The following is a 27,749-nucleotide window of genomic DNA, read 5'->3' as shown; positions in this document are numbered from 1 at the left end:
TAATTTTTTAAATGCTGACATCTATTAACTACAAATTCACAGTGGTGAGAATGCCCTCTTAAGTTGTAGGACTTCCCCCAAAGTAATAAAGTATTAGAAATATTTGAGTAGTATGATACAAGTGTACTTGTAAAATTAAATACATGTGAGAATGAAAGAAATAGGTAAATCAATAAAAAGGGGAAATGATATTTTACAATATGAAATGTGGAATATTTATTACTTGCTAAACCCATATCGTTTTTAGAAGAAGTGTAGAAAAACAGTTCTCTGTATTTGAGATGGAGAGCATTCTTGCCTATGGTAGATTCAAATGTACAGCTTTGTTATAAAAAAAAATTGCATGGGTAAACAATAAACTCAAGAGGGGAGTTTGTATCAATGTAGTTTAAAAAATTAAACCAAAAAGCAGAAATAAATCCAAAAGTTTTCTAACAAAAACAAGAGTTTTCCCAACTATGGGAATTCACAATTATTTCTCATCAATATAATAATTTGTGAATGGGAAAAGAAAAAAATAAGATAGAGAAGAATAAATCATGTTCCCACTAAATGTTGATGTTAAGGGGGGGAAATTATGATATATCTGCAAAATGGGACAAGAGAGACTGAGTAAAAGAATGAAAAATCTCCTTAAGTAATATGTCAAGAGAGACAAATTATGTTAAATGAAGGAAAAAAGGAAAATCAATATGAATATTAACATTTTCAAATGGGAGATGGGAGTTCTTTTGTGTATTAAAAATTCTCTAGAAGAATAACCAAGAAATTGGAACATTTGAAATATTCAAGCAGGTATAATAAGTGGCTTGACATTGGAGATGGAAGGGAAACATTTAAACAATTTTAAATCGTGTAAATGTATTTTGCATTCAAAAAATGAAAAAATGAAGCCACTAGAGCTAAAATTTTTAGATTACAAATATCAAAGTCACCATGAGTATGCCAAGGCCAACTGTTTAAACAAACTTGAATCATTCAATGCTGAAAATACTACTAAAAAATTAACTTAACTTATGTAACAAAAATACTCAAATAATTGATAGTCTTTGGAGAACAAAAAAGGCAAACTGACACGATGTTGTTAAAACATTTCTATATAGTCACAATATGGGACTTTGACAATAAACGATAGAGGCAAAAAAATGTATCAAAAAAGTATCTGCCTGTAACACATCCTGAAATTTGGAAATTAAAATGTTCACTAAAAATTTCTTTCTGAAAATGCTTTCGATAGTGCACAGAAAACTAGTCCATTAACTCAAATCTTTAAAACCTTATAAAAAGGGGGATTGTTACTGAAACACCACAATGCAAAGCGATTATCGCCAATACGCTAAGTAAATTTTAAGGATAGTTGCAAATGTAAGTAAAGGAACTAGTACCAAGAGAATTTATATCTAAAAGGATACTATAATTAACTATAAAACCATAATTTAAAACGAAAGAAGAAGAGAGGAAAATGTTAAACATCTAATATTAAAGGCCCGACAAAAAATAGCTGTAAAATTTTTGAGACTCACGGTGTCTGTAGAGATGGGGTCCTGAGGCTGGCTGGGACTGAAGGCCATGAGGTCCGTCTTGGGCAGTCCCTCCCCAAAGCACACCCTCTGCTGCCTCTGCTGCAAGGAAGACCAGCTCCCCACCGCGCTGGAGCACACCAGCCTGGGCTTCCCGGGCCCGCACGCGCCCTCTCTGGGCGGCGCCGAGCAGCGCAGCGCCGTGTACAGCAGCAGCGTGAGCACAAACAGGCTGGACACCGCGCAGATGGCGACGATCAGGTACACGTTCACATCCACCAGAGCCGCCTCCGCTCCAGCGGCGCCCGTCGACGCCCGCGAAGAGGCCTTGGGCGCCTGGCCGCTGTCCTCCAGCGACAGCAGCACGGTGGCCGTGGCCGTCAGCGCCGGCTCGCCGTGGTCCTTCACCAGCACCAGCAGGCGCTGGCGTGGCGCGTCCGCCTCGTCCAGGGCGCGCGTCGTGCTGATCTCGCCCGTGTACAGCCCCACGCGGAACGGGCTGCGCGCGGCCCCCGCCGCCGCCTGCAGCTCGTACGACAGCCACGCGTTGTAGCCCGAGTCCGCGTCCACCGCACGCACCTTCGCCACCACGTGGCCCGCGCCCACCGACCGCGCCACCAGCTGGCTCACCGCGCCGGCCCCGCCCCCAGGCCCGGGTGGCAGCAGCGCGGGCGCGTTGTCGTTCTCGTCCAGCACGAACACCTGCAGCGTCACGTTGCTGCCCAGAGGCGGCACGCCCGCGTCGCGCGCGCTCACCTGGAACTGCAGCAGCTCCAGCTCCTCGTGGTCCAGCGGCTGCAGCGCGTACACCTTGCCGCTCTCCGCGTGCACAGACACGTAGCTCGACAGCGCTCGCTCGCCCACCCGCCGCTCCACCAGCGAGTAGGACACGAGCGCGTTCTCCTGCGCGTCCGCGTCCCGCGCCGACACGGTGAAGATGTGGCAGCCGGGCGGGTTGTTCTCCTTCACGAACACCGTGTACTCGGGCTGCGCGAACGTGGGCGCGTTGTCGTTCACGTCGGCCACGTCCACGGACACGCTGGCCGTGGCCGACAGCGAAGGTGAGCCCCTGTCCTGCGCGATCACCACCATCACATAGTTCGCCATGCTTTCTCGGTCCAGGGTTCTGTCCAGCACCAGCGAATAGTAATTCTTGAAGGTGGACACCAGCTTGAAGGGAACGTGGGGCGACAGGGTACAAGATACCTGCCCATTGATACTGGAGTCGAGGTCGGACACACTTATCAAGGCGATGACCGTGCCCAGTGGAGCGTCTTCTCTGATTGGAAGTGACAAAGACTTGAATTCCATTACTGGGACATTATCATTGGTGTCTTCAATTTCCACCATAACTGTACAATGGCCAGAGAGTGGGGGCTGCCCCTTATCAATGCCCTCTACAAGAATTTCATAGGATTTACTTTCTTCAAAATCAATATATTCCTTTACCATAATTTCTCCAGTAATCCCATCTATGTAGAACTTGGATTTCACATTTGGTAAAATATCAGTCGAAAATGAATAAATAATGTCCCCATTCGAGCCTTCATCTAAATCTGAGGCATTAAGTTTAATTACCAACGTTCCATTAGGAACATTTTCTGGTAATTTCACTGTATAGAGTGTTTTGTCGAAAGCTGGGGCGTTGTCATTGGCGTCCAGCACTTTGACGAGTAACTGAACGGTGCCAGTCAGCTCAGGTTTGCCGCCATCAGTGGCGGTGAGCACTAAAAAAATCTCTGGAGCTTCTTCTCTGTCTAAAGGTTTCCTCAATACTAGCCCAAGACGTTTCACCCGCTTGTCATTGGATGGGTTTTCCAGCGAGAAATACTCATTAGGGCTCAGTGTGTGTGTCAGCAGAGCGTTGGCCCCAATATCTGCATCGGAGGCGCCCTCTAGTGGAAACCGGGAGTCAAGCGGCCTGGATTCAGCCATAAACAGATTCTTTTGTGTTCCGGGGAACACAGGCGGATTGTCGTTAATGTCTTTCACATCCACCTCCACATGGAACACCTGCAGTGGCCTGTCCACGATCACCTCCAGGTGGATGCTGCACTCCGCGTTCCGCCCGCACAGCTCCTCCCGGTCGATCCGAGAATTCACAAACAAAATGCCATTCTGCAGATTTACCTCCAGAAGGTCCTCGCGTCCTCTGGACGCCACCTGGAACAGGCGCGGCACCAGCTCCACAACCTCCAGCCCCAGGTCCTGAGCGATACGGCCCACGAAGGTGCCGTGTTTGGCCTCCTCCGGGATGGAGTAGCGAACCTGGCCGCTCCCCGCCTTCCAAGCTGCGAGGAACAGAAGTGAGAGCAGCAGACCCCGGGATTCCTGGCCGCTTCCCCAGGAAAACTCCATCTCAAGCCCGCAGTGCTTTGTTCTCAGTAAGGGGATCTTATTTCAAAATCCAAAGATCTCCTAACCGTTCAGTCCACTGCCACTGCATCCTCCATTTTTCAGCATCTGGATGGTGAATGTAGCTTCTTTACAATAAGAATAGGAGGGATTTTCTTTCTTTCTTTCCCTGTCAGGTCAATTTTATGGTACAGAGCGACATCATGTGGCTCCAAACCGTAAGTAATAGATTGTAGAAATCCATACTGTAAACTGCTGTGTTAATTATTCTTTCAGCTATTCCACTTACTTTAACACCACTGGAGAATAGACTCACATTTTGTCCTACTGAGGTACACATTTTGCACTACTGATTGAGTGTGATCCCTAATTTCACTGCAGGTGTAGCTTTTACTTCAGTGGAAATATTTTTTTCAGAGTATTTGGGTATTTACAGAGACCCAACTGTAGTTAACATAATACTTTGTAAATAAACAATTGGTAACATGTTTGTTAGGAAAATTCATGACAAGTTTTTTGTTCCTGAGAGTAAAGAAAGGTAGTTATTAGTGGTGATGCACTCTTCATTGTTGGATTTTACATTCCTGGTGTTGAAGACTTCAGAGAACCCATCTCTAGAAAAACCCTGATCTCAAAAGTCAGTCATTGAAAGGGAAGTTCAAAAATGTTTGAAAAAGGAAGCAAAGACCATCAGCATTTAATTGAAAGTCTTCCTTAAATCATCTAAGGGCCAAGGGCAAGGAAGTTTTAACAAAGAAGTAGGATGCTGCAGAATTTGTGTTGAAAATATTCCAGATTATTCCCTGGAATCCATTCACCTCCCATGGGCAAGATTGTTATTCTCACTTTGTCTTTTATGGTTTATAAATAGTTGCCTGTTCACCAGGATCTTAATATGCCTAAACTTCTATTTTCTCCTACAGTGCTCATAGGAGAGGTGGACAATTTCTGGCTTCCAATAACTTGTTTTTTGCTAAACCAATATACTCATTTCATTCCTTGCCTAGGTAATATTCATCATTTACAAACGCTTCTCAAAGCAGTTTCCTCCATTCTATAACCATTTGGAACTTTCTTGATCAATAAAGGCTTTCATGATTAAACCAACTGAGCAGGCATTTTTACTTTCTTTTAAACTATATCATCCAGATCAAGTCACTTGGGCCACTTATTACATTAATTTCTGTTTGGTAGGTATTAGGGTATGTATGCCTAATCCTCCTTTTCTGTAATATAAATTTTTAAAGGGAGTATTTGTGTCATAATAGTTTAATAGCTCAGAATATTTACTATTTGATGAAATATTACCAAATAGAATGGTTGGGTTTTCTTCAATTGCCTAATAAATGCATTAAATTAGGGTGGTTAGTCAGGAAAATATGATGTCTCAGCAGGCTCTATAGTTTCCCAGAGGCACAAAAATATTTTCCTTAGACATTGCTCTAATTAAGATATATTTCAATGTCCATATTGAAAACCTAGATTTTAGCTTAGTTTTCATTCCAGTTCTTGCCAATTATGATCTATGAGACATTAGGAATTCTAATGGTTTATAAAGAATTCCCAATCAATAGAGCACGACATATTTTCCTGACATAAAGAAACTTAATATAGAAGGACATAATGGTAGCTATTTTCAAAATTTCTTTGCCTCTTATGTTCATAAAACTCTTACCCCATGGATATCTAGGACAAAAAACTCAATGTAGTGAAAATAGTTCTAGGCCTCTATTCTATGAGGAGCCACACACACATAATTAAAATTAAAGCATAATTATAATTAAAGCGTAGATCAAAATAGTTTCACTGTTTGAGGACCCAAACTGTAGATTTGTTTAAAATGATCAGTATCAAACAAGCTGAAAGAAAGTGAAAAGCACTCCCTGTCCATTTACTTCATTTTGCAGAAATTAAGTGCATAGATGAGGAATGCAACAGAATAGAAAGGATATTTATTTGGGAACTATTCAGTATTTACCTGGTACAGTGGCAACACATCTCTAAATGGAAAAACTCCAAAGTCTTTAAAATGTCTTATTAGCTGAGAATCTTATTAGTTAAGGATTTGAAGAGGAGAGCTGTATTTGAAGTCCCATATCCTGTGAGACAAGAACTTTGGATGACCCTATTATTCACAATAGGATGAAAATGAGGCCTAATAAAATAATGAACCAAGGTCGGACATGCTGTAGCTAATACTTGATGGACAGGAGGCAGAAAAGGACAGTGCCAGAAAGAGGAAATTAAAATGGAAAAGGGAAGGATTATCTCTATTTTATATGCTAGCCCTTCCCACAATGTCACTGAGTATTAACCAGGTTTCAGCAAGGAAACTTGAACAAGGAAGTAGGAAGTTGTAGTATATAATTCATGTGGGAAAGTATTCCATATAATTGTATATACTGGAAACCCATTCATCTCCTATGAACAAGACTGGTATCTTCATTTTGTCTCTTATCATTTAGAAATACTTGCCCATTCTCTAGTCACTAATACACCTAAGCTTTGGTTTCTACTGGCAAATAACTTCAATAGGAGTCCACCTATTTATACAGGAACTGACAAACTACCAAATAGGAGAATGAATGAAAAATATTTCACTTCTACTTATTTGGAACTTTGTTCTTACTATATAATCCACATTAATACGCAAGTTGGTATTCAGAGAAATGTCACTAGTAATGACATTCACTTATTGAACTTTTTGGATATTAGCACCTTAATACTGTATATAAAAGAAATTAATGATTTAAAAGTTTTGTTAGAGAATAGTTTTTAACTTAGATATACAGTATTCTCCAAACTATTCAGGTAGAAAATAACAACTTAAAAAATTAATAATAGTCTTTCTAAATGATGATATATTAAAGGGATTATTCAAATTTCACTTCCTATTGATTTCTTAATGCATACTAATAAAAGTAGTGAGAAACTGAAGGTGAGAAAAGATACAGTTCTAAAAGCAATAAATTTATATTTCTGGGTTTTTTTACGCAATTGGAAAATTAGCAACAATGAACAGTATTGCTAAATGTGAGCATAAGGATTAAAAACAATTATGTTCAAGTAGGAAAGAGGAACTGAGACTCCAGAAAAATGAATAAGTAAAAGAGGCGCCATAGGAGACAACAGGCTTAATACACTATAAAAAGCATAATGAAAGAGAAGTGGTCAACATTTAGGGTGAACTCATAAAATGGATCAGTGACATTTGAACTCACATTTAGTAGGAATTCCAAATGGAAAGAGTCATAAGCCACTGAAGCATTGTGCAGGGATTAGTACACCACAGTTTAAGTCCAATATTCTAAACAATGCAGTTTACCCAGGAAAATGTATTTGGTTTCTACCCAGATTTTTAGCAATAAAATAATCCTACACCGATTAAAAACAAACAAACAAACAAAAAACTGTAAGTATGGTTCTCACTACCTATTGCTGATTTGCTTCAAAAACATTAGTCACAAGAAATTCAAATATTTTAACCGCAACGCCAGTACCTGAAAAACTCTATTGTCAGAAACAAGAGTAAGTAACTTGTTAAAACGTTTTCAAAGGAGTAAACTTTTGAGGAATTGAAAACAAAGAGTTTTTAAAAATTACTCACTATGGCTGGAATATCAGCGTCTACATCAGGGTGCTCTTCTCCATCTGCACTAATGGGGCCGGCTGGAAGGCTGGGACTGAAGGCCATGAGGTCCGTCTTGGGCGGCCCCTCCCCAGAACACACCCTCTGCCGCCTCTGCTGCGAGTAAGACCAGCTCCCCACCGCGCTGGAGCACACCAGCCTGGGCTTCCCGGGCCTGCACGCGCCCTCGCTGGGCGGCGCCGAGCACCGCAGCGCCGTGTACAGCAGCAGCGTGAGCACAAACAGGCTGGACACCGCGCAGATGGCGACGATCAGGTACACGTTCACATCCACCAGAGCCGCCTCCGCTCCAGCGGCGCCCGTCGACGCCCGCGAAGAGGCCTTGGGCGCCTGGCCGCTGTCCTCCAGCGACAGCAGCACGGTGGCCGTGGCCGTCAGCGCCGGCTCGCCGTGGTCCTTCACCAGCACCAGCAGGCGCTGGCGTGGCGCGTCCGCCTCGTCCAGGGCGCGCGTCGTGCTGATCTCGCCCGTGTACAGCCCCACGCGGAACGGGCTGCGCGCGGCCCCCGCCGCCGCCTGCAGCTCGTACGACAGCCACGCGTTGTAGCCCGAGTCCGCGTCCACCGCGCGCACCTTCGCCACCACGTGGCCCGCGCCCACCGACCGCGCCACCAGCTGGCTCACCGCGCCGGCCACGCCCCCAGGCCCGGGTGGCAGCAGCGCGGGCGCGTTGTCGTTCTCGTCCAGCACGAACACCTGCAGCGTCACGTTGCTGCCCAGAGGCGGCACGCCCGCGTCGCGCGCGCTCACCTGGAACTGCAGCAGCTCCAGCTCCTCGTGGTCCAGCGGCTGCAGCGCATACACCTTGCCGCTCTCCGCGTGCACAGACACGTAGCTCGACAGCGCTCGCTCGCCCACCCGCCGCTCCACCAGCGAGTAGGACACCAGCGCGTTCTCCTGCGCGTCTGCGTCCCGCGCCGACACGGTGAAGATGTGGCAGCCGGGCGGGTTGTTCTCCTTCACGAACACCGTGTACTCGGGCTGCGCGAACGTGGGCGCGTTGTCGTTCACGTCTGACACGTCCACGGACACGCTGGCCGTGGCCGACAGCGAAGGCGAGCCCCCGTCCCTCGCGGTCACCACCAGCTTATAGTTAGCCACGCTCTCAGCGGTCCAAAGAGCTGTCCAGCACCAGCGAATAGTAATTCTTGAAGGTGGACACCAGTTTGAAGGGATTATGAAGGTTCAGGGTGCAGATCACCTGCCCGTTGGCACCAGTGTCGCGGTCAGACACTGTGATGAGGGCAATTACGGTGCCCAATGGAGCATCCTCTGGGATGGGAAGTGAAAGAGAGGTGATTGAGATTTCTGGTGTGTTATCATTGATGTCTACAAGTTTTACTGTAATTTTACAGTGCCCAGACATTGATGGAGTTCCGTTGTCATACGCAATGACTTGAATCTCGTAGGATTTCATTTCTTCATAATCTAACTGTCCCTTAGTTCTGATTTCCCCTGAACTAGGATCTATTTTGAACTTGGTCGTTATAGTTGGGGGCACATCACTACTAAATGAATACATAATCTCGCTGTTTGATCCTTCATCTGCATCAGAAGAATTTAGTTTAATCACTAACGTCCCATTTGCGGTATTTTCTAACAACTGTACTTTGTAAACTGATTGATCAAAAGTAGGCTCGTTATCATTCACATCTAATACCTTAATAAGCAACTGAACGGTGCCGGTGAGCTCAGGTTTGCCTCCATCAGTAGCCACCAGTAATAAATTAACTTCGGCAGTTTCCTCTCTGTCCAGAGATTTCCTTAGCACAAGAGACAAAGACTGGCTTAGTTCATCATTTGTCTGTACGTCTAGAAAGAAAAACTCACTGGAGCTAAGCTTGTAGGAAAGAAGAGCGTTTACTCCAATATCTGCATCAGATGCCCCCTCTAGAGGAAACCTCGAGTCAAGCAGCCTGGATTCGTGAAACCGGATAGTCTTTACTGCCATAGGAAATATTGGCGGATTATCGTTAATGTCCTTCACCTCCACCTCCACGTGGAACACCTGCAGTGGCCTGTCCACGATCACCTCCAGGTGGATGCTGCACTCCGCGTTCCGCCCGCACAACTCCTCCCGGTCGATCCGAGAATTCACAAACAAAATGCCATTCTGCAGATTTACCTCCAGAAGGTCCCCGCGGCCTTTGGATGCCACCCGGAACAGGCGCGGCACCAGCTCCGCCACCTCCAGCCCCAGGTCCTGGGCGATGCGACCCACGAAGGTGCCGTGTTTGGCCTCCTCCGGGACCGAGTAGTGAACCTGACCACTCCCAGCTGCCCCTGCAGCAAGGAGCAGAAACGAGAGTAGCAGACGCCTGATATCCACCGCCCTACTCTTAGAAGACACCATTACCAATCCCCAGTAAGTTGATCAAACTAGACTATCATGTTTTGCAAAATTTAAAATATTGTCCTCTAGTCTCTGCTCAAGTCCTGCTGCTTCTCTTATTGTTCCGCCTCTCTGGAGTGACAATGGGGCTCTGGGTATTTTTTTTTCCTAGAGAATTCTCTGTGGTAGACAGCGACATCATGTGGCCAAAATGTAGGCGCTACTGTTCTGTAGATTTGAACTAAACAATAGTCCGGTTCAGTGACAGTTTTCACCTAGGAAAAGTATTTATTTTAAACTCTGAAATGTATAATTTCCGCTTTTTATTGTGTTAAAATATAACAAAGATTTCCATATCACGCACTTTTAAGTATACAGTTTAGTATGTTAAGTATATTCACATTGTTGTGAAACAGATCTTCAGAACTTTTCATCTTTCAAACATGAACCTCTATACTCATTAGAAACCAACTTCCCTTTTCCACCACCACACCGGACCCCTCTAACCACCATTCTACTTTCTGTTTCTATGAATTTGACTCCTCTAGGTGCCTCACATAAGTGGAATCTTATAGCATTTTTCTGTGACTGGATTATATCACTTAGCATAGTGTCCTTAAGGTTCATCCATGTTGTAGCATATGATGGATTTCCTTCCTTTGTAAGGCTGAGTAATATTCCAATATATGTATATTCCACATTTTGTTTATCCATTCATCCATTTGTCCATGGAAACTTGGGTTGCTTCCACCTCTTAGCTGTTGTAAATAGTGCAGTTATAAGTATGATGAGAAAATACCCTGAGATTTTCAATTCTTTTGAATATAAAAGAATTTTTTTCTGTTTCTTCAAAAAAAAGCACACACGATCAAAGGGCATTTTAGTCAATGAAAATACATGTATATAATCCATTCTTGGGATTTTTGTGATTTAATTTTGTTTTCTGAACTGTTTGCAGATGTTTAGAAATTAATGATTTATTTATTCCTCATTTGGATAATCTATTCTTAGGAATAGATACCTTTTCTACTACATTTGGATTTTCATTCAAGAACAAACAACTGATATCTTTTTAATGTTAATTATTTGAGATTATCTTGTTTTAATAATTTTAGCTGTCCACTTCACACACAAAGAATATGAAAATATGATGAATATAATATAGGAATGAATTAAAATAAATTGAGTGTGTGTCAGTGTTCAAAATGCATTAGAGTTATTTTTCAGCTGCTCTAAGGAGGTCTCAAACTTTTTTCGGCATAGAGGAAAACAAAATTAATTGCAAGATTTACAGTGTCCATAAAAGAAAATCAAAATCCTTGCTAAAGAAAAACTAGAAAACTGGTACTGGAAACAATGCTAATTTCTCCCCTGAGTTTTATGTCTTAAGATACTTACTCACACCTTCTATAGAAGTGTATACTTATATTAATCATACTCCATCTATGAACTCCGGGCAAACTGACTTCAGCAAAAAAGCACAGCATCATTTATTGTCTTATTCACGGAAATGGACAATTATTTACTGGTTTCAGGCAGAGCTGGATATATACACTTTAATAATGCCATAAGGAAAGTATCTCCACGTTTATAATACTTTTACATTTGATGGCAAGATGGCAAAAGTAGCTTATAGGCTACCTATTTTCAGGCTACAATGAATGACTCTCAATAGAAAGTGTCCTTTTCCTAAAAGCTCCAGCAAAAATCCTAGAATAACACTTCCTTTCACCCAGTTTAGAAGACATATCTTTTCTTCAGCCAATAGTTGTGATGATTCTCACACTGGCCAGACCTGGGTTGTTTATTCATTCCTGAAGCCAGAAAATGAAATCAGCCATGCCTAAATTATGTGGACTGAAAATGAGGAGCTTGGTTCTTGTGAAGGCCAATGAAAGGACTCATGTACCCTGTTCCTCTGGGAGCTTAAACTGATTGCACATAGCAACAGCCATTTTATGATGACATAGTTGCAATGCAACTAAATATTGGTAACACACAGTAGTTTTTATATAATCAGTGGTCACATATCTGCTACTGTTGACACATTAAGGAATTATATCTAGAATCCAGATGTTAGCTCTAGGAAACATGGCTCGCTTGGGATAATTTTTGCAATCCTATAAAGGTAATTTTGCTGGATTTTCAGAATGATGCATCTAAAGGTATGAAGAATATTCTGCTGTTATTTGGGGTTTCTGAGGACCTAGAATGTCTCTCTCCCTCACTCAGAGAGAGCGTAACACTGCCAGAAATCCAGGCACATTTCCCCCAAAGGGGAAAGGAGACTGAGAAGCCATACTCAACAAATACTACCCAGGTACAGATAAAAAGTGATGTCAATCTCTGTGTATCCACAGTGCTTTGAACAGTAGCCCCCAAAAGATATATCTACCAAGAACCTCAGAATATGACTTAATTTGGAATATCTTTACAGATATAATTAAGGTAACCTTAACCCTAACCCTAACATCATTCTAGATTTGGCTGGGCCACAAATCAATGAGAGGTGTCCTTATGTGAGACAGAAAAAGAGAAGATACACAGAGACACAGGAAGGAAGGAAATGTGAAGACTGAGGCAGAATGCCAGGAACCACCAGAAAATGGAAGAGGCAAGGAAGAGTTCCCCCCTAGAGTCTTGTTTCAAGCCCCCAAGTTTGTGGTAATTTGTTGCAGCAGCCTTATGAAACTAATATAGTATCTACTGCTAAAATTACACCCTTTGCATTTATCAAAGAAAATTGTCATTTCCTTATGGTTTGTGTGTTAGAGCATTCATTCTTCAAAAATCTTCATCCAAGTCTTTCACAAAACTACAACAAATCCCCAGAAAGAAAAAAATCAAGAAGGGGAAATGGATGCTAGGCAACAACAACAAAAAAAAAGGTGCCTAAAACAATTTAAATTCAGTTTACTATTTTTCTTTTCCTAATTTTTATATATAAGAAAAAGAAATCACTACACAATAATTTTTTTCCCATAGAATCCAAGTTATCAAACCTGCTTAGTGGTCAGATATCTTAGTAAAAAGGTCAATAATAATGTTCTCCTATTATAATAGAGAATGAAATTTTTGGTTGTTCTTAGATCCATAATGCATCAACCTAAAATTCTGTTTTGACAGTGATCCCAGTGTAATTGTGTGAAGGTATGCATGAATCTCTACAGGCCAAATTTAAAAGATTATTGATATTCATCAAATGATATTAAATTCCATAAATAATCTTATTGTTAAACTCTCAGTGAAGCACTGTTAGATAATTGATTTTTCAATCTATATAAATCCTTGAAGAAACAAGTTGTGCCATTCTAGCTTCAAATGCCAGCCTCTAACTCAAGTTTTTTTTGGCTTCATAGAAGAAAATATATGTTTACCTTCTCCATACTGCTTATGATTTTCAGTTTGGCCTCAAAAATTTAGGGGGTCATTTTCCCCTTTCCAGGGCATTTTTCATCTACTTGATTACATTTTCCTTTAATTGAGGCAATGAGAATTACACATAGTTTTCTGAGTGCAATTTGCATAAAGAAGGAAAGCCTTGTACACCAAAGACTGACACATTGTAATTGACTGTACTTCAATAAAAATAAATAGATAGATAAAAAGAAGTAAAAAGAAAGTTAAATATGTGAGGCTAAACATTTAAAAAAAGAAAGGTTCATCTGCTTTGTTTCCAGAAAACTTGCTAATAATAGTCAGCATTATATGCCTATTTTTAAAACATCACAAATAGGATGAGATCCTCCTTTATACACACCTTGGTTAGACAAAGAAAACTGAAAAAAAAAACAGTATTATACTAAATCCAAGTCTTTTCATAACCCAACTGTTATTTTAAATAGGTTACAATGTGGTCCCCTTGAAGCCAGGGACCTGGTCTATCTTGTTCACTATTGCTGGGTCCCTAAGTTCTACAGGATGGCTCTCCATGTGTGTTTGTGGAATGGATCCATGAGTAAATATTGAGTGTCTGTAGAGGAGCTCCCAAGCCTGGAGAATAATATCATTAGCAAAAGTAGCCTTGGGGATATAGTAATGTGAACTGGGGAAGAGAAATTATTTTGTGATTCCTTAATCTATCTTTACCAATTTTATAATCTTGCAAAGTTTATCTCATATTTAAAAGAACTGGAAACTTTTCTTGGCAGCCTGACTAGATTCATTGACTGATTGCTGCTTTTTGTCAAAAGGCTGGATGGGAATGATAATTAATATTTGAAAGGTTACAGAAACATGCTAACAGCCTATTTCTTGCAACACTCTAAGCAACAGCTTTGTATCAATTCAAATCTTTGGAAACTTAACTACCAAATTATACTAATTTCTTATAGAATGTTTTCACAAGAGGGACTTTCATGATACTTTTTCTGTATGTTCATTTGAATGTTTGCAAGCAAAAATATGTTCATTTAATACTTGTGTAACTTCAGAATTAAATATAGAATATACAGTTTAACATTATGCTCTTGACTTAGTGACTAGCAAATATAATAATATCTATAACAAATATGTCTTAACTGGTTTTGCAAATCTGCTATGACCATACTGTTCTGTATATTGCTAAACCCTTACACAATGATCAGTAATCAACTCTTCAAATTTAGTAGGAAGAAGGTTTTTTTCCTCTCTTGAATAATCAGTATGAAGAATTTCCCTTCGTTTTTATTTCTTAGATCTCTGTGTTTACTTCTGGGAAGGTATTAGGTTTGCAGTCAGCCTGTGCTTGCTTTTTTGATAAATTGCTCCTACTCTTCTCTTGAGCTTTTTACTCTGGCTTTTAAACAGATTTTTCATTGCTTTTGCAAACTTCCTTGATTTTAAGCTATCTTAAACATTGTGTGAAAGGAAATGAAGTGCATTAGAACAAGCAATTTTTGCAAATCCTTGGGAAATTTGGAGAAAACTTAGTAAAAATACCAAATTCAGCTTTTTTGATGCTCAGCACCTTCATCAGTAAAGTGAGGCTGAAGTATGCACATCACAAAGTTATTGGAAAGGTTGACAGAAGTAAAAATAAAAGGTTTTAGAACAGTTGTGAGTAAATGGAAAATGCTCAATAAGTGTTTCCTAACCAGATCCTATAATACAAATTCATTCCACATTAAGCTGTCTAGACCCAGGAGAACTCAAAGTCGTTGGCATCAGGATACAGACCATAACAAAAATGAAGTAATACATGTATGTTTTCACATAAAAATTAAAATTTCATCCTATAAATAAATTACTATAAATTTGAATTACTTTTACTTAAAACGATTTTTTTATTGCTCACTTTGAAGCTTGAAATCTTACAGGAAGTAAGATGGTTCTGTAACTTTGCCTATAATTTTTTGTTCAGTGCTTGGAATTTCATTACGAGATAAAAATAAACCTGAAAATGTCACTGTATTTGACTACGTTAAGATCCTGTATTAAATATGATCAAAGCTACTTAATATTTCAGTATTCTTTCAAAAGTATCCTACTATTTGAATAAAGGAATATGACAAACTGTCCCTACATTAGTTTTTTTTTTCTCTTTCCAAGCTCCACTCAAGATGCAGCTGTAAGTAATAGAGTAAATACCTACGATAAATGGTAAAATTTGTTTCGATTTTAGTAAACACTTTGAATATATCTCTTAAAGTGACATTTGAAAAGATAGTTAGACAAGTAAAATTTAAAAAAATTAAAGCCAAAGCTTAAAAGTTGAACTTACATTACCAGAAAGATCGGATTTTGTTTCTGGATGTTCATTTCCTTCCGACGGGTTCAGACCTGGAGAAAGACTGGGGCTGAAGGCCATGAGGTCCGTCTTGGGCGGCCCCTCCCCAGAACACACCCTCTGCCGCCTCTGCTGCGAATAAGACCAGCTCCCCACCGCGCTGGAGCACACCAGCCTGGGCTTCCCGGGCCCGCACGCGCCCTCGCTGGGCGGCGCCGAGCACCGCAGCGCCGTGTACAGCAGCAGCGTGAGCACAAACAGGCTGGACACCGCGCAGATGGCGACTGATCAGATAAACGTTCACATCCACCAGAGCCGCCTCCTGCTCCAGCGGCGCCCGTCGACGCCCGCGAAGAGGCCTTGGGCGCCTGGCCGCTGTCCTCCAGCGACAGCAGCACGGTGGCCGTGGCCGTCAGCGCCGGCTCGCCGTGGTCCTTCACCAGCACCAGCAGGCGCTGGCGTGGCGCGTCCGCCTCGTCCAGGGCGCGCGTCGTGCTGATCTCGCCCGTGTACAGCCCCACGCGGAACGGGCTGCGCGCGGCCCCCGCCGCCGCCTGCAGCTCGTACGACAGCCACGCGTTGTAGCCCGAGTCCGCGTCCACCGCGCGCACCTTCGCCACCACGTGGCCCGCGCCCACCGACCGCGCCACCAGCTGGCTCACCGCGCCGGCCCCGCCCCCAGGCCCGGGTGGCAGCAGCGCGGGCGCGTTGTCGTTCTCGTCCAGCACGAACACCTGCAGCGTCACGTTGCTGCCCAGAGGCGGCACGCCCGCGTCGCGCGCGCTCACCTGGAACTGCAGCAGCTCCAGCTCCTCGTGGTCCAGCGGCTGCAGCGCGTACACCTTGCCGCTCTCCGCGTGCACAGACACGTAGCTCGACAGCGCTCGCTCGCCCACCCGCCGCTCCACCAGCGAGTAGGACACCAGCGCGTTCTCCTGCGCGTCCGCGTCCCGCGCCGACACGGTGAAGATGTGGCAGCCGGGCGGGTTGTTCTCCTTCACGAACACCGTGTACTCGGGCTGCGCGAACGTGGGCGCGTTGTCGTTCACGTCTGACACGTCCACGGACACGCTGGCGGTGGTTGACAGCGAAGGAGAGCCCCCGTCCCGTGCGGTCACCACTAATTTATAGACCGACACTTTCTCGCGGTCCAAGGAGCTGTCCACCACCAAAGAGTAATAATTCTTGAAGGTGGACACCAGCTTGAAGGGTACATGAGGCGTCAGGGTGCAGGTCACCTGCCCATTGACACCAGAGTCACGGTCGGACAAGGAGATGAAGGCAATGACGGTGCTGAGTGGAGAGTCCTCTCTGACTGGCAAAGACAGGGACGTGACCAGTAGTTCTGGAGCATTATCATTTACATCCAGCACTTTCACTAAAACTTTGCAGTGATTTGACATTGGAGGACTTCCTTTATCAACTGCTTTTACCTGAATTTCGTAGGATTTTGTTTCTTCATAATCCAGTCCACCAATTAGCCTAATTTCCCCTAAGCTGGAATCAATTTTGAAGGTTTTTTTGATGTTAAGAGTCACATCACTGCCAAAGGAAAAGACAATTTCGCCATTTACACCTTCGTCAGCGTCAGAGGCGTTCAGTGTGATCACTAACGTTCCATTTGCTGTAGTCTCTAATAAGTGTATTCTGTACACAGCCTGGGCAAACAATGGGGCATTATCATTAACGTCGAGCACCGTAATCAGCAGCTGAACTGTACCTTCCAGTACTGGTTTGCCCCCGTCGGTAGCTGTTAATAATAAATGAAGTTCTGGTGTTTCTTCTCTATCCAAAGACTTTCTCAATTCAAGCGAAAGTGACTTACTCATTTCATCACTTGCCTGTACATCCAAAGAGAAATAATCACTGGGGCTCAGGGTGTATGTTATCAAAGCGTTGGTACCAATGTCTGCATCAGCAGCGCCCTCTATCGGGAAGCGCGAATCCAGCAGTCTAGATTCGGGAATAAATAACCTTTGTTCTCTGGCTCTGAAGACCGGTGGATTATCGTTAATGTCCCTCACCTCCACCTCTACATGGAACACCTGCAGCGGCCTGTCCACGATCACCTCCAGGTGGATACTACATTCTGCGCTCCGCCCGCACAGCTCCTCCCGGTCGATCCGAGAATTCACAAACAAAATGCCATTCTGCAGATTTACCTCCAGAAGGTCCCCGCGGACTTTGGACACCACTCGGAACAGGCGGGGCACCAGCTCCGCCACCTCCAGCCCCAGGTCCTGAGCGATGCGGCCCACGAAGGTGCCGTGTTTGGCCTCCTCAGGGACTGAGTAGTGGATCTGACCGTTGCCGGCCTCCCAGGCTGCGAGGAGCAGAAGCGAGAGCAGCAGGCGCCGGGCTCCCTTGCCTCCTCTCCCAGCAAACAGCATCGCAAAAGCACTACACCTTTCGTACTACTCTCACTTTACTTTAAAATCTTGCTTTTTTTACTTCATATTTTCAATAATTTGTATCCTTACCGGTTTTGTCTTCTCTCGGGCGGTGACAAAATGGAGCTTCCTCCTTTAGTTTTTGATAATCACTACATTTCATTTGACCAGACTTTGTGGTATACAGCGACATCATGTGGCTAATGATGTAGATTTTAGATCCATTCACTGATGTCCAAAACAATCTCTATACTCATTTGCAATTTGTTCAATGCATTTTCAATTTTATGTCCTTTAAAAACAGAACATTTCAAATCTCACTTGAGAGTATGTAATTCAGTAGTATTTTGCTTTAGCTATTATCACAAAGATTTGGGAATTGGATTTTGGGAAAATCAAGATACATGTAAATAACCTCATATCTTTTTATTTAAAATTATTTATCAGCTCACATATTTCTATTATTAAATATTTGTAACTGAATACTGGAATTATAAAATAAGGTACTTAAACCACTAAAATTCACCTTATGCTAGGATAGTTTGGATGTTAATTTTTTAATGGTATATCATTATCAGGTACTCATACATGACATTTTTAGAAATTTTTCTGAAATTCATTTAAAATTCCTTCAGTGGTGTATGAACGACATAATCTTCCAATATTTTAAACCTCAGAATAATGATATTTGGGACATTTCCCTTTGTTGCAATTAAGAATCAGAACCGTAAAGCTACATCAAAATTTGACTAAGAAATGTGATCTGAATAAACTATCATTGGCTAATTTTTAAAATAATGACCTTAACATTTCTACTTTAAGTACTATGGGTATTTAAGGATATTAATATTAATAAGGACAAACTATTTTGTCTTCAATCAGAAAGTCCAAATCATTGTTTATTTGATAATTAAAAGATTTATGAAACATAATGCTATTTTTAAAAATCAGCTTACAATTTTAACAGTAGAGTTCAGTGTAGTGATTACTTTATTACAAAAGGTACAGCAAAATATAAGATACATCAATACCCTTTTATTCTCAAAATGAAGCAAATTGAGAGCTTGGAACTTTTCTAAATGTCAGTAGATTTAGACAATACTGACAATATTTGAATGTGCAAGGTACTTTAGTACTTTATAAGTTTCCTTATGATAAATATTATTACTATGAAGAATACATAGAATAAGTGCTAACCACAATCAACTGGTATTCAAATATTTCAAACTTTAAAGTGCTAATTTAAATATATTTTGTTTTCTACAGTTAAAAGCTTATTTTACTTTTTATATTTTTAATTTTATTGAAGTATAATTGATTTGCAACACTGTGTAAGTTTCAGGTGTACAGCAAAGTGATTCAGTTACCTTTTTTTCCAGATTCTTTCCCATTATAGGTTATTACAAGACACTGAATGTATTTCCCTGTGCTATACAGTAGATCCTTGTTGTTTATCTATTTTGTATTAGTAGTGTGTATATGTTAATCTCAAACTCTTAATTTAGCTCTCCACCTTTCCTTTTTGGTAACCATAAGTTTGTCTTCCATGTCTGTGAGTCTATTTCTGTTTTGTAAATACATTCATTTGTATCATTTTTTATATTATACATATAAATTATTTTATATGATATTTCTCTTTCTCTGTTTACTTACTTCACTTAATATGATTATCTCTAGGTCCATCCGTGTTTTTGCAAATGGCATTATTTCATCCTTTTTTGGCTGAGTAATATTCCACTGTGTGTGTGTGTGTGTGTGTGTGTGTGTGTGTGTGTGTGTATCACATCTTTATCCATTCATCTGTTGATGGACGTTTAGATTGCTTCCACATCTTGGCTATTCTAAGTAATACTGCTATGAACACGGGGTGCATGTATCTTTCTGAATTAGAATTTTCTCCAGATATATGCCCAGGAGTGGGATTGCTGGATCATATAGCAACTTTATTTTCAGTTTTTTAAGGAACCTCCATTATTTTACCTGTTAAAAATCCAGATTTTTATTTAACTGAAAATTATATAACTCTCATGCTTTAACATTGAGAGTTACAATGATCCTTAAATATAATTAAATCACAGCCATATTGCAATGTTTCACCCTGTCCCTTCCTTTTGATGAAAACTGTTCAATCTGAAGATATTCCAAATATTAGAAAAATGCCACTTACAATGATCAGGTGACAATTGAAATATAAAACCATAGTTAGCCATGAACTTCATTATCATGGTAGAGATCATGGGTATAAAAGTCTACATAATACTATCCTCAAGGAAAAAACATATGGGAGTACAATGCCTTGAAAAAAGTATTATCAGAGCCCTTAAAAGAGCAACGTGTCTTGAAAATGTGTAAGCATATTTGACTGTCCTTTATGATTGGATTACTGCATTCTGTTGATTCTTATTTTCTGGTTGGCTTTATTCCTTTGATAACTATGTAAGTTTAAAAACCTAAAGTTCTAAACTTCTTAGAAATAATGAATAGTACATTTATCTAAATTAAAAAAATATGTGCAGTATATTTTATACATGTATTTACATGCAATATATTGTATATGTGCAATCAAATTGTATCAATTTTATCTAATAAAACTGAAAAATGGAAAAAGAGCAGTGTGCTTGTGTGTTATTGAAGTTAAGCTTGTATAAACTCAAATTAGAATGTTATAAGTTTAAGGCATTAAATGTAATCTCCACAATAACTGCAAAGAAAATAGCTAGAGAATCTGAATAGACATAAAACTAGTAAGGAGATTGAATCAGTAATTTAAAAAATCTCCTAACAACTCTCCTGCACTGTTGATAAGAATATAGTTTTGTGCAACCATTATGGAAAACAGTATGGAGAGTCCTTAAAAAAAAAAACAAAACTAAAACTAGACTTACCATATGATCCAGCAATCCCACTCCTGGGAATATATCCAGAGGGAGCTCTAATTCAAAAAGATACATGCACCCCAAAGTTCACAGCAGCACTATTTACAATAACCAAGACATGGAAACAACCTAGATGTCCATCAACAGATGCCTGGATAAAGAAGATGTGGTATATGTATACAATGGAATACTACTCAGCCATAAAAAAGAATAAAATAATGCCATTTGCAGCAACATAGATGGACCTGGATTTTGTCTTACTAGGTGAAGAAATCCAGAAAGAAAAATACCACATGATATCACTTATATGTAGAATCTTTAAAAAAAACACACACACACAAATAAACTTATTTACAAAACAGAAAACAGACTCACGGACATAGAAAACAAAATAATTACTTGGGGGGAGGGAAGGAATAAATTGGGAGTTCAAGATTTGCAGATAGTAACTACTACATATAAAAGAGATGAACAAGTTTCTACTGTATAGCACAGGAAACTATGTTAAATATCTGGTAGTAACCTATAATGAAAAAAATATGAAAAGGAATATATGTATTTACATGTATGACTGAAACATTATGCTGTACACCAGAAATTGACACAACATTGTAAACTGACTATACTTCAATTTAAAAATAAAATAAAATAAAAGTCTCCTGACAAAGAAAAGTCCTTGACCAATTGACTTCTCTGGTGACTCATACCAAACATTTAAAGAAAAAATAATACCAATTTTTTTCAAAATTTTTCAAAAAATTGAAAAGGAGGTATTTTCTAACTCATTCTGTGAGGCCAACATTACCCTGATATCAAAGCCAGACAAAGACACTGCAAGAAAAGAAAACTGCAGATCAATATCCCTTATAAACAGTGATGCTAAAATCCTAAAAAAAAAGAAAAAAGAAAAGAAAAGAGAAGAAAAGAAAACTGAGTTTAGTAGAACAATAAAAGGATTATAGGACCTAATTAAACTTACAAGCTTCTGCACAGCAAAGGAAACCATAAGTAAACAAAAAGACAACCTACTGAATGGGAGAAAGATTTTGCAAATGAAACCGACAAAAGCTTCATCTCCAGAATATATAAGCAGCTCATACGACCTTAATAAGAAAAAAACAAACAACCCAATCCAAAATGGGCAAAAGATCTAAACAAGCAATTCTCCAAGGAAGACATACAAATGATCAATAGGCACATGAAAAAATGCTCCATATCACTAATTATCAGGGAAATGCAAATCAAAACTACAATGAGGTATCACCTCACACCAGTCAGAATGGCCATCATTCAAAAGTTCACAAATGACAAATGCTGGAGAGGCTGTGGAGAAAAGGGAACCCTCCTACACTGCTGGTGGGAATGCAGTTTGGTGCAGCCACTGTGGAAAACAGTATGGAGATTCCTCAAAAGACTAGGAATAGACTTACCATATGACCCAGGAATCCTGCTCCTGGGCATATATCCAGAAGGAACCCTACTTCAGGATGACACCTGCACCCCAATGCTCATAGCAGTACTATTTACAATAGCCAAGACATGGAAGCAGCCTAACTGGATAAAGAAGATGTAGTATATTTATACAGTGGAATACTATTCAGCCATAAAAATTGACAACATAATGCCATTTGTAGCAACATGGATGTTCCTGGAGAATGTAAGTAAGTGAAGTAAGTAAGCCAGAAAGAGAAAGAAAAATACCATATGAGATCGCTTATGTGTGGAATCTAAAAAAAAAAAAAAAACATAAATACAAAACAGAAACAGACTCATAGACATAGAATACAAGCTTGTGGTTGCCAAGGGGGCAGGGGGAAGGGGGCAGGAAGGGACAGACTGGGATTTTAAAATGTAGAATAGATAAACAAGATTATACTGTATAGCACAGAGAAATATATACAAGATCTTATGGTAGCTCACAGCAAAAGAGAATGTGATAATGAATATATATACGTTCATGTATAACTGAAAAATTGTGCTTTACACTGGAATTTGACACAACATTGTAAAATGACTATAACTCAATAAAAAAAGTTTAAAAAAAAAGGATTACAGGCATACCTCAGAGATATTGCAGGTTTAGTTCCAGACCACCACAATAAAACAAATATCACAATAAAGCAAGCCACATGAATTTTTTGGTTTTCCAGTGCATATAAAAGTTATGTTTACACTATAATGTAGTCTATTAAGTGTACAATAGCATTTATCTAAAGAAACAATGTACACACCTTAATTTTAAAATACTTTACTGCTAAAAAATGCTAACCATCATCTGAGCCTTCACCATGTTGTACTCTTTTTGCTGGTGAAGGGTATTTGCCTTGATGTTGATGGCTACTAACTGATCAGGGTATTGACTGCTGAAGGTTGGTATGGCTGTGGCAATTTCTTAAAATAAGACAACAATGAAGTTTCCCACATCAATTGACTCTTCTTTTCACTTCAACATTTAGAAGCCATTGTAAGGTTGTGAATTGGCCTAATTTCAATATTTTTGTCTCTCAGGGAAGAGGGAGTTCCAAAGAGAGGGAGAGAGGCAGAGGAGAGGCCAGTCAATGGAGTGGTCAGAGCACATACAACATTTATTCATTAAGTTTGTGGTCTTACGCAGGGATTGTTCATGGCACCCCAACAAAGTTACAATAGTAACATCAAAGATCACTGATCATACATCACCATAATATTTATAATAATAATAAAGTTTGAAATATTGCAAGAATTACTGAAATGTGACACAGAGACATGAAGTGAGCAAATTTTTGATAAAAATGACTTGCTTATTGCAGGTTGCCACAAATCTTTAATTTGTAAAAAACAAAACAAAACACAGTATCTGTGTAGTGCAATAAACTACAGCACAATAAAATGAGGTATATCTGGATACACTATGAGCAAGTAGAATTTATTCCTGGAATATAAAGATGGTTCAACAAACACAAATTGATCAGTGTAATACAGCACATTAACAGAATGAAGAGAAGGGAGAAAAAAACATGATCATCTCAAAAGATGCAGAAAAAGCATTTGACAAAATTCAGCACCCTTTCATGATAAAAATCCTAGGAACAGAAGGAAATTACTTCAATATAATAAAAATCTATACATAAAACCTCCATGTTAACCTCATACTCAATGATGAAAATTGAAGTATATCCTCTAAGATTAGGAACAAGGCAAGGATGCCTGCTTTCACCGCTTCTACTCAACAAAGAACTGGACATTTTAGCCAGAACAATTAGGCAAGAATAAATAAATAAAGGCATCCAAAATGAGAAGAAAAAAGTACTCTGTTTACAGACGACATGATCTCATATGTAGAAAACCCAAAAGATTACACAAAAAAACCTTAAAATTAATAAATAAATACACAAAGTATCAGGATACTAAGTCAACACACACAAAAATCAGTTGCATTACTATACACTAAAAATGTTGAGCAATCTGAATAGGAAATTAGGAAAACAATTCCAGTTATAATATCATAAAAGTACATTTAGGAATTAACTTAATCAAGGTGAAAGATTTGTATAATGAAAACAACAAAAACATTTCTGAAGGAAATTAAAGGATACTTAAATGAATGGAAAGACACCTCAAGTTCATACATTGTAAGAATATTATTGTTAAGATATCATTACTACCCAAAGGGATCTACAGATTTAATATATTGCTTATTAAAATCCCCATTGATTTTTTTCAGAAATAGAAAAACCCAATCCTCAAATTCTACTGGAATCTCAAAGGGACCCTAAATAGCAAAAACAATTCTGAAAAAAGAAGAACAAATCTGGAAGACTCACAACTTCCTGATTTGAAAACTTACTACAAACCTGTAGTAATCAAAACAGTGGTACTGTCGTAAAGACAGACATATAGACCAATGAAATAGAATAGAGAGTCTAGAAATAAATCCTTACATATATAGTCAAATGATTTTCAGCAAAATTGACAAGATCATTCAATGGGAGGAATGAGTCTTTTCAACAAATGGTACTGGGAAAACAGGATATCCACATGCAAAAGAATGAAGTTATACTCATTTACATAACACCACATACAAAAATTAACTCAAATGGGTCCATGACCAAAATATAAGACCTAAAACTGTAAAATTCTTAGAAGACAGGATAAAACTTCATGACAGTGGGTTTGGTGATGATTTCTTAGATATGATACCAAAGGTACATACAGGCAACAAAAGAAAAAATAGACAAATTAGACTTCATAAAAGTTGAAATTGTCAAAAGACACTGTCAAGAACTTCCAGTTTCTACTCCCAAATGTAAGAAGCTTCTAAACCAACACTCTATCCTAATATCAAGTAAAAATCTGAACAGTCAGTAAAAATCAACAACTCATCTTGGATGTGTATGAGAGGGGAAGACACAGGGCAAACCACTACCCCCAAGATTAAAGAGACAGACAGGGAAATACAGAGAGTCAGAGATTATTGGCACAAAGATTCAAGAGAAGCCACTGTGGGAACCAGAGCTGGAGTAGGAATATCTTAATTGTAACGGACAAGCTGCTGGAGACTCAATGTGGACAAATCGGAGAGTTGAGAACTCCAGGGGGAAGCAGTCATGGGCAGGGGGCAGCAAAGTATTTTGATATTTACCTCCAGGAGCTTGACTAGATTCCCACAGTAAATATCAGAGAAAAATCCTCTTATTCTTCTGGCAGTGGAAGGGGAAAAGGTACCACTTTGAAATACCCAGAGTACTCTGTTCTTAGAAGGGCCTTCCCTCAGGGGAAAGTAATTAATGAAAGACTAGCTGTTGGGTTATTACCAGAGCCTAACTGATGTGAAGGAAGGGAAATACCCAACTCCAGCAGGCTCTAGCTCTCCATGAGGGAAAAAAAATACCCAGCTCCAGGGTATTCTAGCCATCCTGTCTGACTTGGATAAAGAGTGAGGTAGTCAGGGGGGTGTTGTTGTAGTGAGAACCACTTGTTCATAGTCCAAAAGCATAGGCTCACTAAGAGACTGAGACCTAATCATAGGATTATAGAATGCTTCCCTTCCCTGAACAACTCACCACCACATTATTACTAGCCTATCTATAGCAGTTCCTTCTACCTAGTACATCATGCCCAGCTATCAATGAGGCATACCAAAAGGCAAAAAAAAAAAAAAACCCCACAATTTGAAGATACAGAGCAGACATCAGAACCAGACATGACAGAGATGTTGAAATTATAAGTCTGGGAATTAAAAACAACTATGATTAACATGCTAATGGCTCTAATGGATAAAGTAGACAGCATGTAAGAACAGAAGAGATGGACAATGTAAACAGAGAGATGGAAATCCTAAGAAAGAGCCAGAAAGAAATACTAGAGATTAAAAAAAAAAAAAAAAACCCACTGTAACAGAAATGAAGGCCTTTCATGGGTACATTAGTGGACTGGACATGGATGAGGAAAGAACCTTGGAGCTAAAGGATATATCAATAGAATCATCAAAAACCAAAAAGCAAAGAGTCCAAAAATTGAAAACAGAACAGACTATCCATGGACTGTGGGACAACTTTAAAAAGGTATAACATATGCATAATGGAAATACCAGAGGAAGAAAGAGAGAAAGGGACAGAAGAAATATTTGAAATAATAATGACTGAGAATTTCCTCCAAATTAATTTCAGACACCAAATCACAGATCCAGGAAGCTCAGGTAACAACTAGCAAGATAAATATCAAAAAATCTACACCTAGGCATATCGGTTTCAAACTACAGGTAATCAAAGATTTTTTAAAAATCCTGAAAGACATGACAGGCAGAAAAATACCTTACCTATAGAGGAACAAAGACAAAAATTGCATCTGACTTCTCCTCAAAAACCACAAGATGTTCTCAACTTGATGGAGAGCGTCCATGACAAATGTACAGATAACATTATACTTAGTTGTGAATAATTTAATGCTTTCAACCTCAGCTTGGGAATAAGGCAAAGAGGTCTCATCTCATTACTTATTTAGCATAGTGCAGGAAGTTCTACTGTGTGCAATAAAACAAGAAAAGGAAGTATGAGACATACAGATGAGAAAGAAAGAAATAAAACTGTTCTGATTTACAGATAACACAATTTCATACAATAAAATCCCATGGAATTAAAAAAAAATTCTTAGAAAAGTGAGTTCAGCAATGTCACAGAAAACAAGATAAACAAACAAAAATGAATGTACCTCCATATACTAACAATGAAAATATACGTATGAAAAATAAATTTAAAATACAATACCATTTGCACTAGCTCAAAAAAGATACTTTGGTGTAAATGTATTCCACATTCTGAAAACTACACAACACTGATGAAAGAAGTGGAAGAATTTCTAAATAAATAGAGAGACATACTGTTTTCATGAACTGGATGATTCTACATATTATGGGGAAATGTCAAGTTTCCCTGAATTAACATACAGATTTAACACAATTCCTCCCCAAATCCCAAGACTTTCTATAGATCTAGACAAGGTTATATGAAATGCCAAAGGAACTTGAACACCTCAAGCAATTTTTTAAAAAACAAGAAAAAAGTATAAGGAATCAGTGTATCCTATTTTAAGATTTATTATATAGCTTAAGAAATAAAGACTGTGTTACTGGTAGATAAACAGACAGGTAGATCAATGGAACAAAGTGGATAATCCAAAAATAGACCCATGCAAACATGCTGAACTGACTGAATTTTGACAAAGGTGCAAAAGCAATTAAATGCAGGAAAGATGGCTTTTCCAACAAATAGTGTTAGAGCTATTGGACTATGTTAGGCAAAACAAAAACAAAAAACCTAAGTCTCACCTCATATTAAAATTAATTCAAAGTGGATCACAAACCTGAAAGTAAAACACAAAACTCTAAAACTTTTAGAAAAAATATAGGGAAAAATCTTCAGAATCAAAGGATAGGCAAAGAG

At 39.6% G+C, this 27,749-nt stretch overlaps 3 protein-coding genes across 3 annotated transcripts; all 3 read right to left on the bottom strand.

Moving 5' to 3' along the window:
• Positions 1-1,304: 1,304 nt before the first annotated feature.
• Positions 1,305-4,574, bottom strand: LOC102508713 (protocadherin alpha-4). Its single transcript, XM_032476912.1, has one exon. The coding sequence runs from the start codon at positions 3,876-3,878 to the stop codon at positions 1,437-1,439; it is 2,442 nt and encodes an 813-aa protein (XP_032332803.1). The 5' UTR covers positions 3,879-4,574; the 3' UTR covers positions 1,305-1,436.
• A 2,866-nt stretch (positions 4,575-7,440) lies between these two features.
• LOC102508948 (protocadherin alpha-2) lies at positions 7,441-10,716 on the bottom strand. Its single transcript, XM_032476917.1, is given in 2 exon segments — positions 7,441-8,631; positions 8,633-10,716. Coding segments are annotated over 2 exon segments (2,409 nt in total). The 5' UTR covers positions 9,878-10,716; the 3' UTR covers positions 7,441-7,467.
• A 4,644-nt stretch (positions 10,717-15,360) lies between these two features.
• Positions 15,361-18,167, bottom strand: LOC102509195 (protocadherin alpha-1). The gene is given in 3 exon segments (XM_032476914.1): positions 15,361-15,848; positions 15,850-15,888; positions 15,890-18,167. Coding segments are annotated over 3 exon segments (2,424 nt in total). The 5' UTR covers positions 17,954-18,167; the 3' UTR covers positions 15,361-15,527.
• Between the last annotated feature and the right edge of the window lie 9,582 nt (positions 18,168-27,749).

The sequence above is a fragment of the Camelus ferus genome, chromosome 3, assembly GCF_009834535.1.
Source record: "Camelus ferus isolate YT-003-E chromosome 3, BCGSAC_Cfer_1.0, whole genome shotgun sequence".
In the NCBI taxonomy this organism is placed as follows: domain Eukaryota; kingdom Metazoa; phylum Chordata; class Mammalia; order Artiodactyla; family Camelidae; genus Camelus; species Camelus ferus.
The sequence above is the reverse complement of the archived record's forward strand: the minus strand, read 5'-3'. Positions and strand labels throughout refer to the sequence as shown.

Bases quoted from the DNA above. Each gene is read 5' to 3' on its own strand.
- LOC102508713 (XM_032476912.1), bottom strand. From the start codon at position 3,878: ATGGAGTTTTCCTGGGGAAGCGGCCAGGAATCCCGGGGTCTGCTGCTC.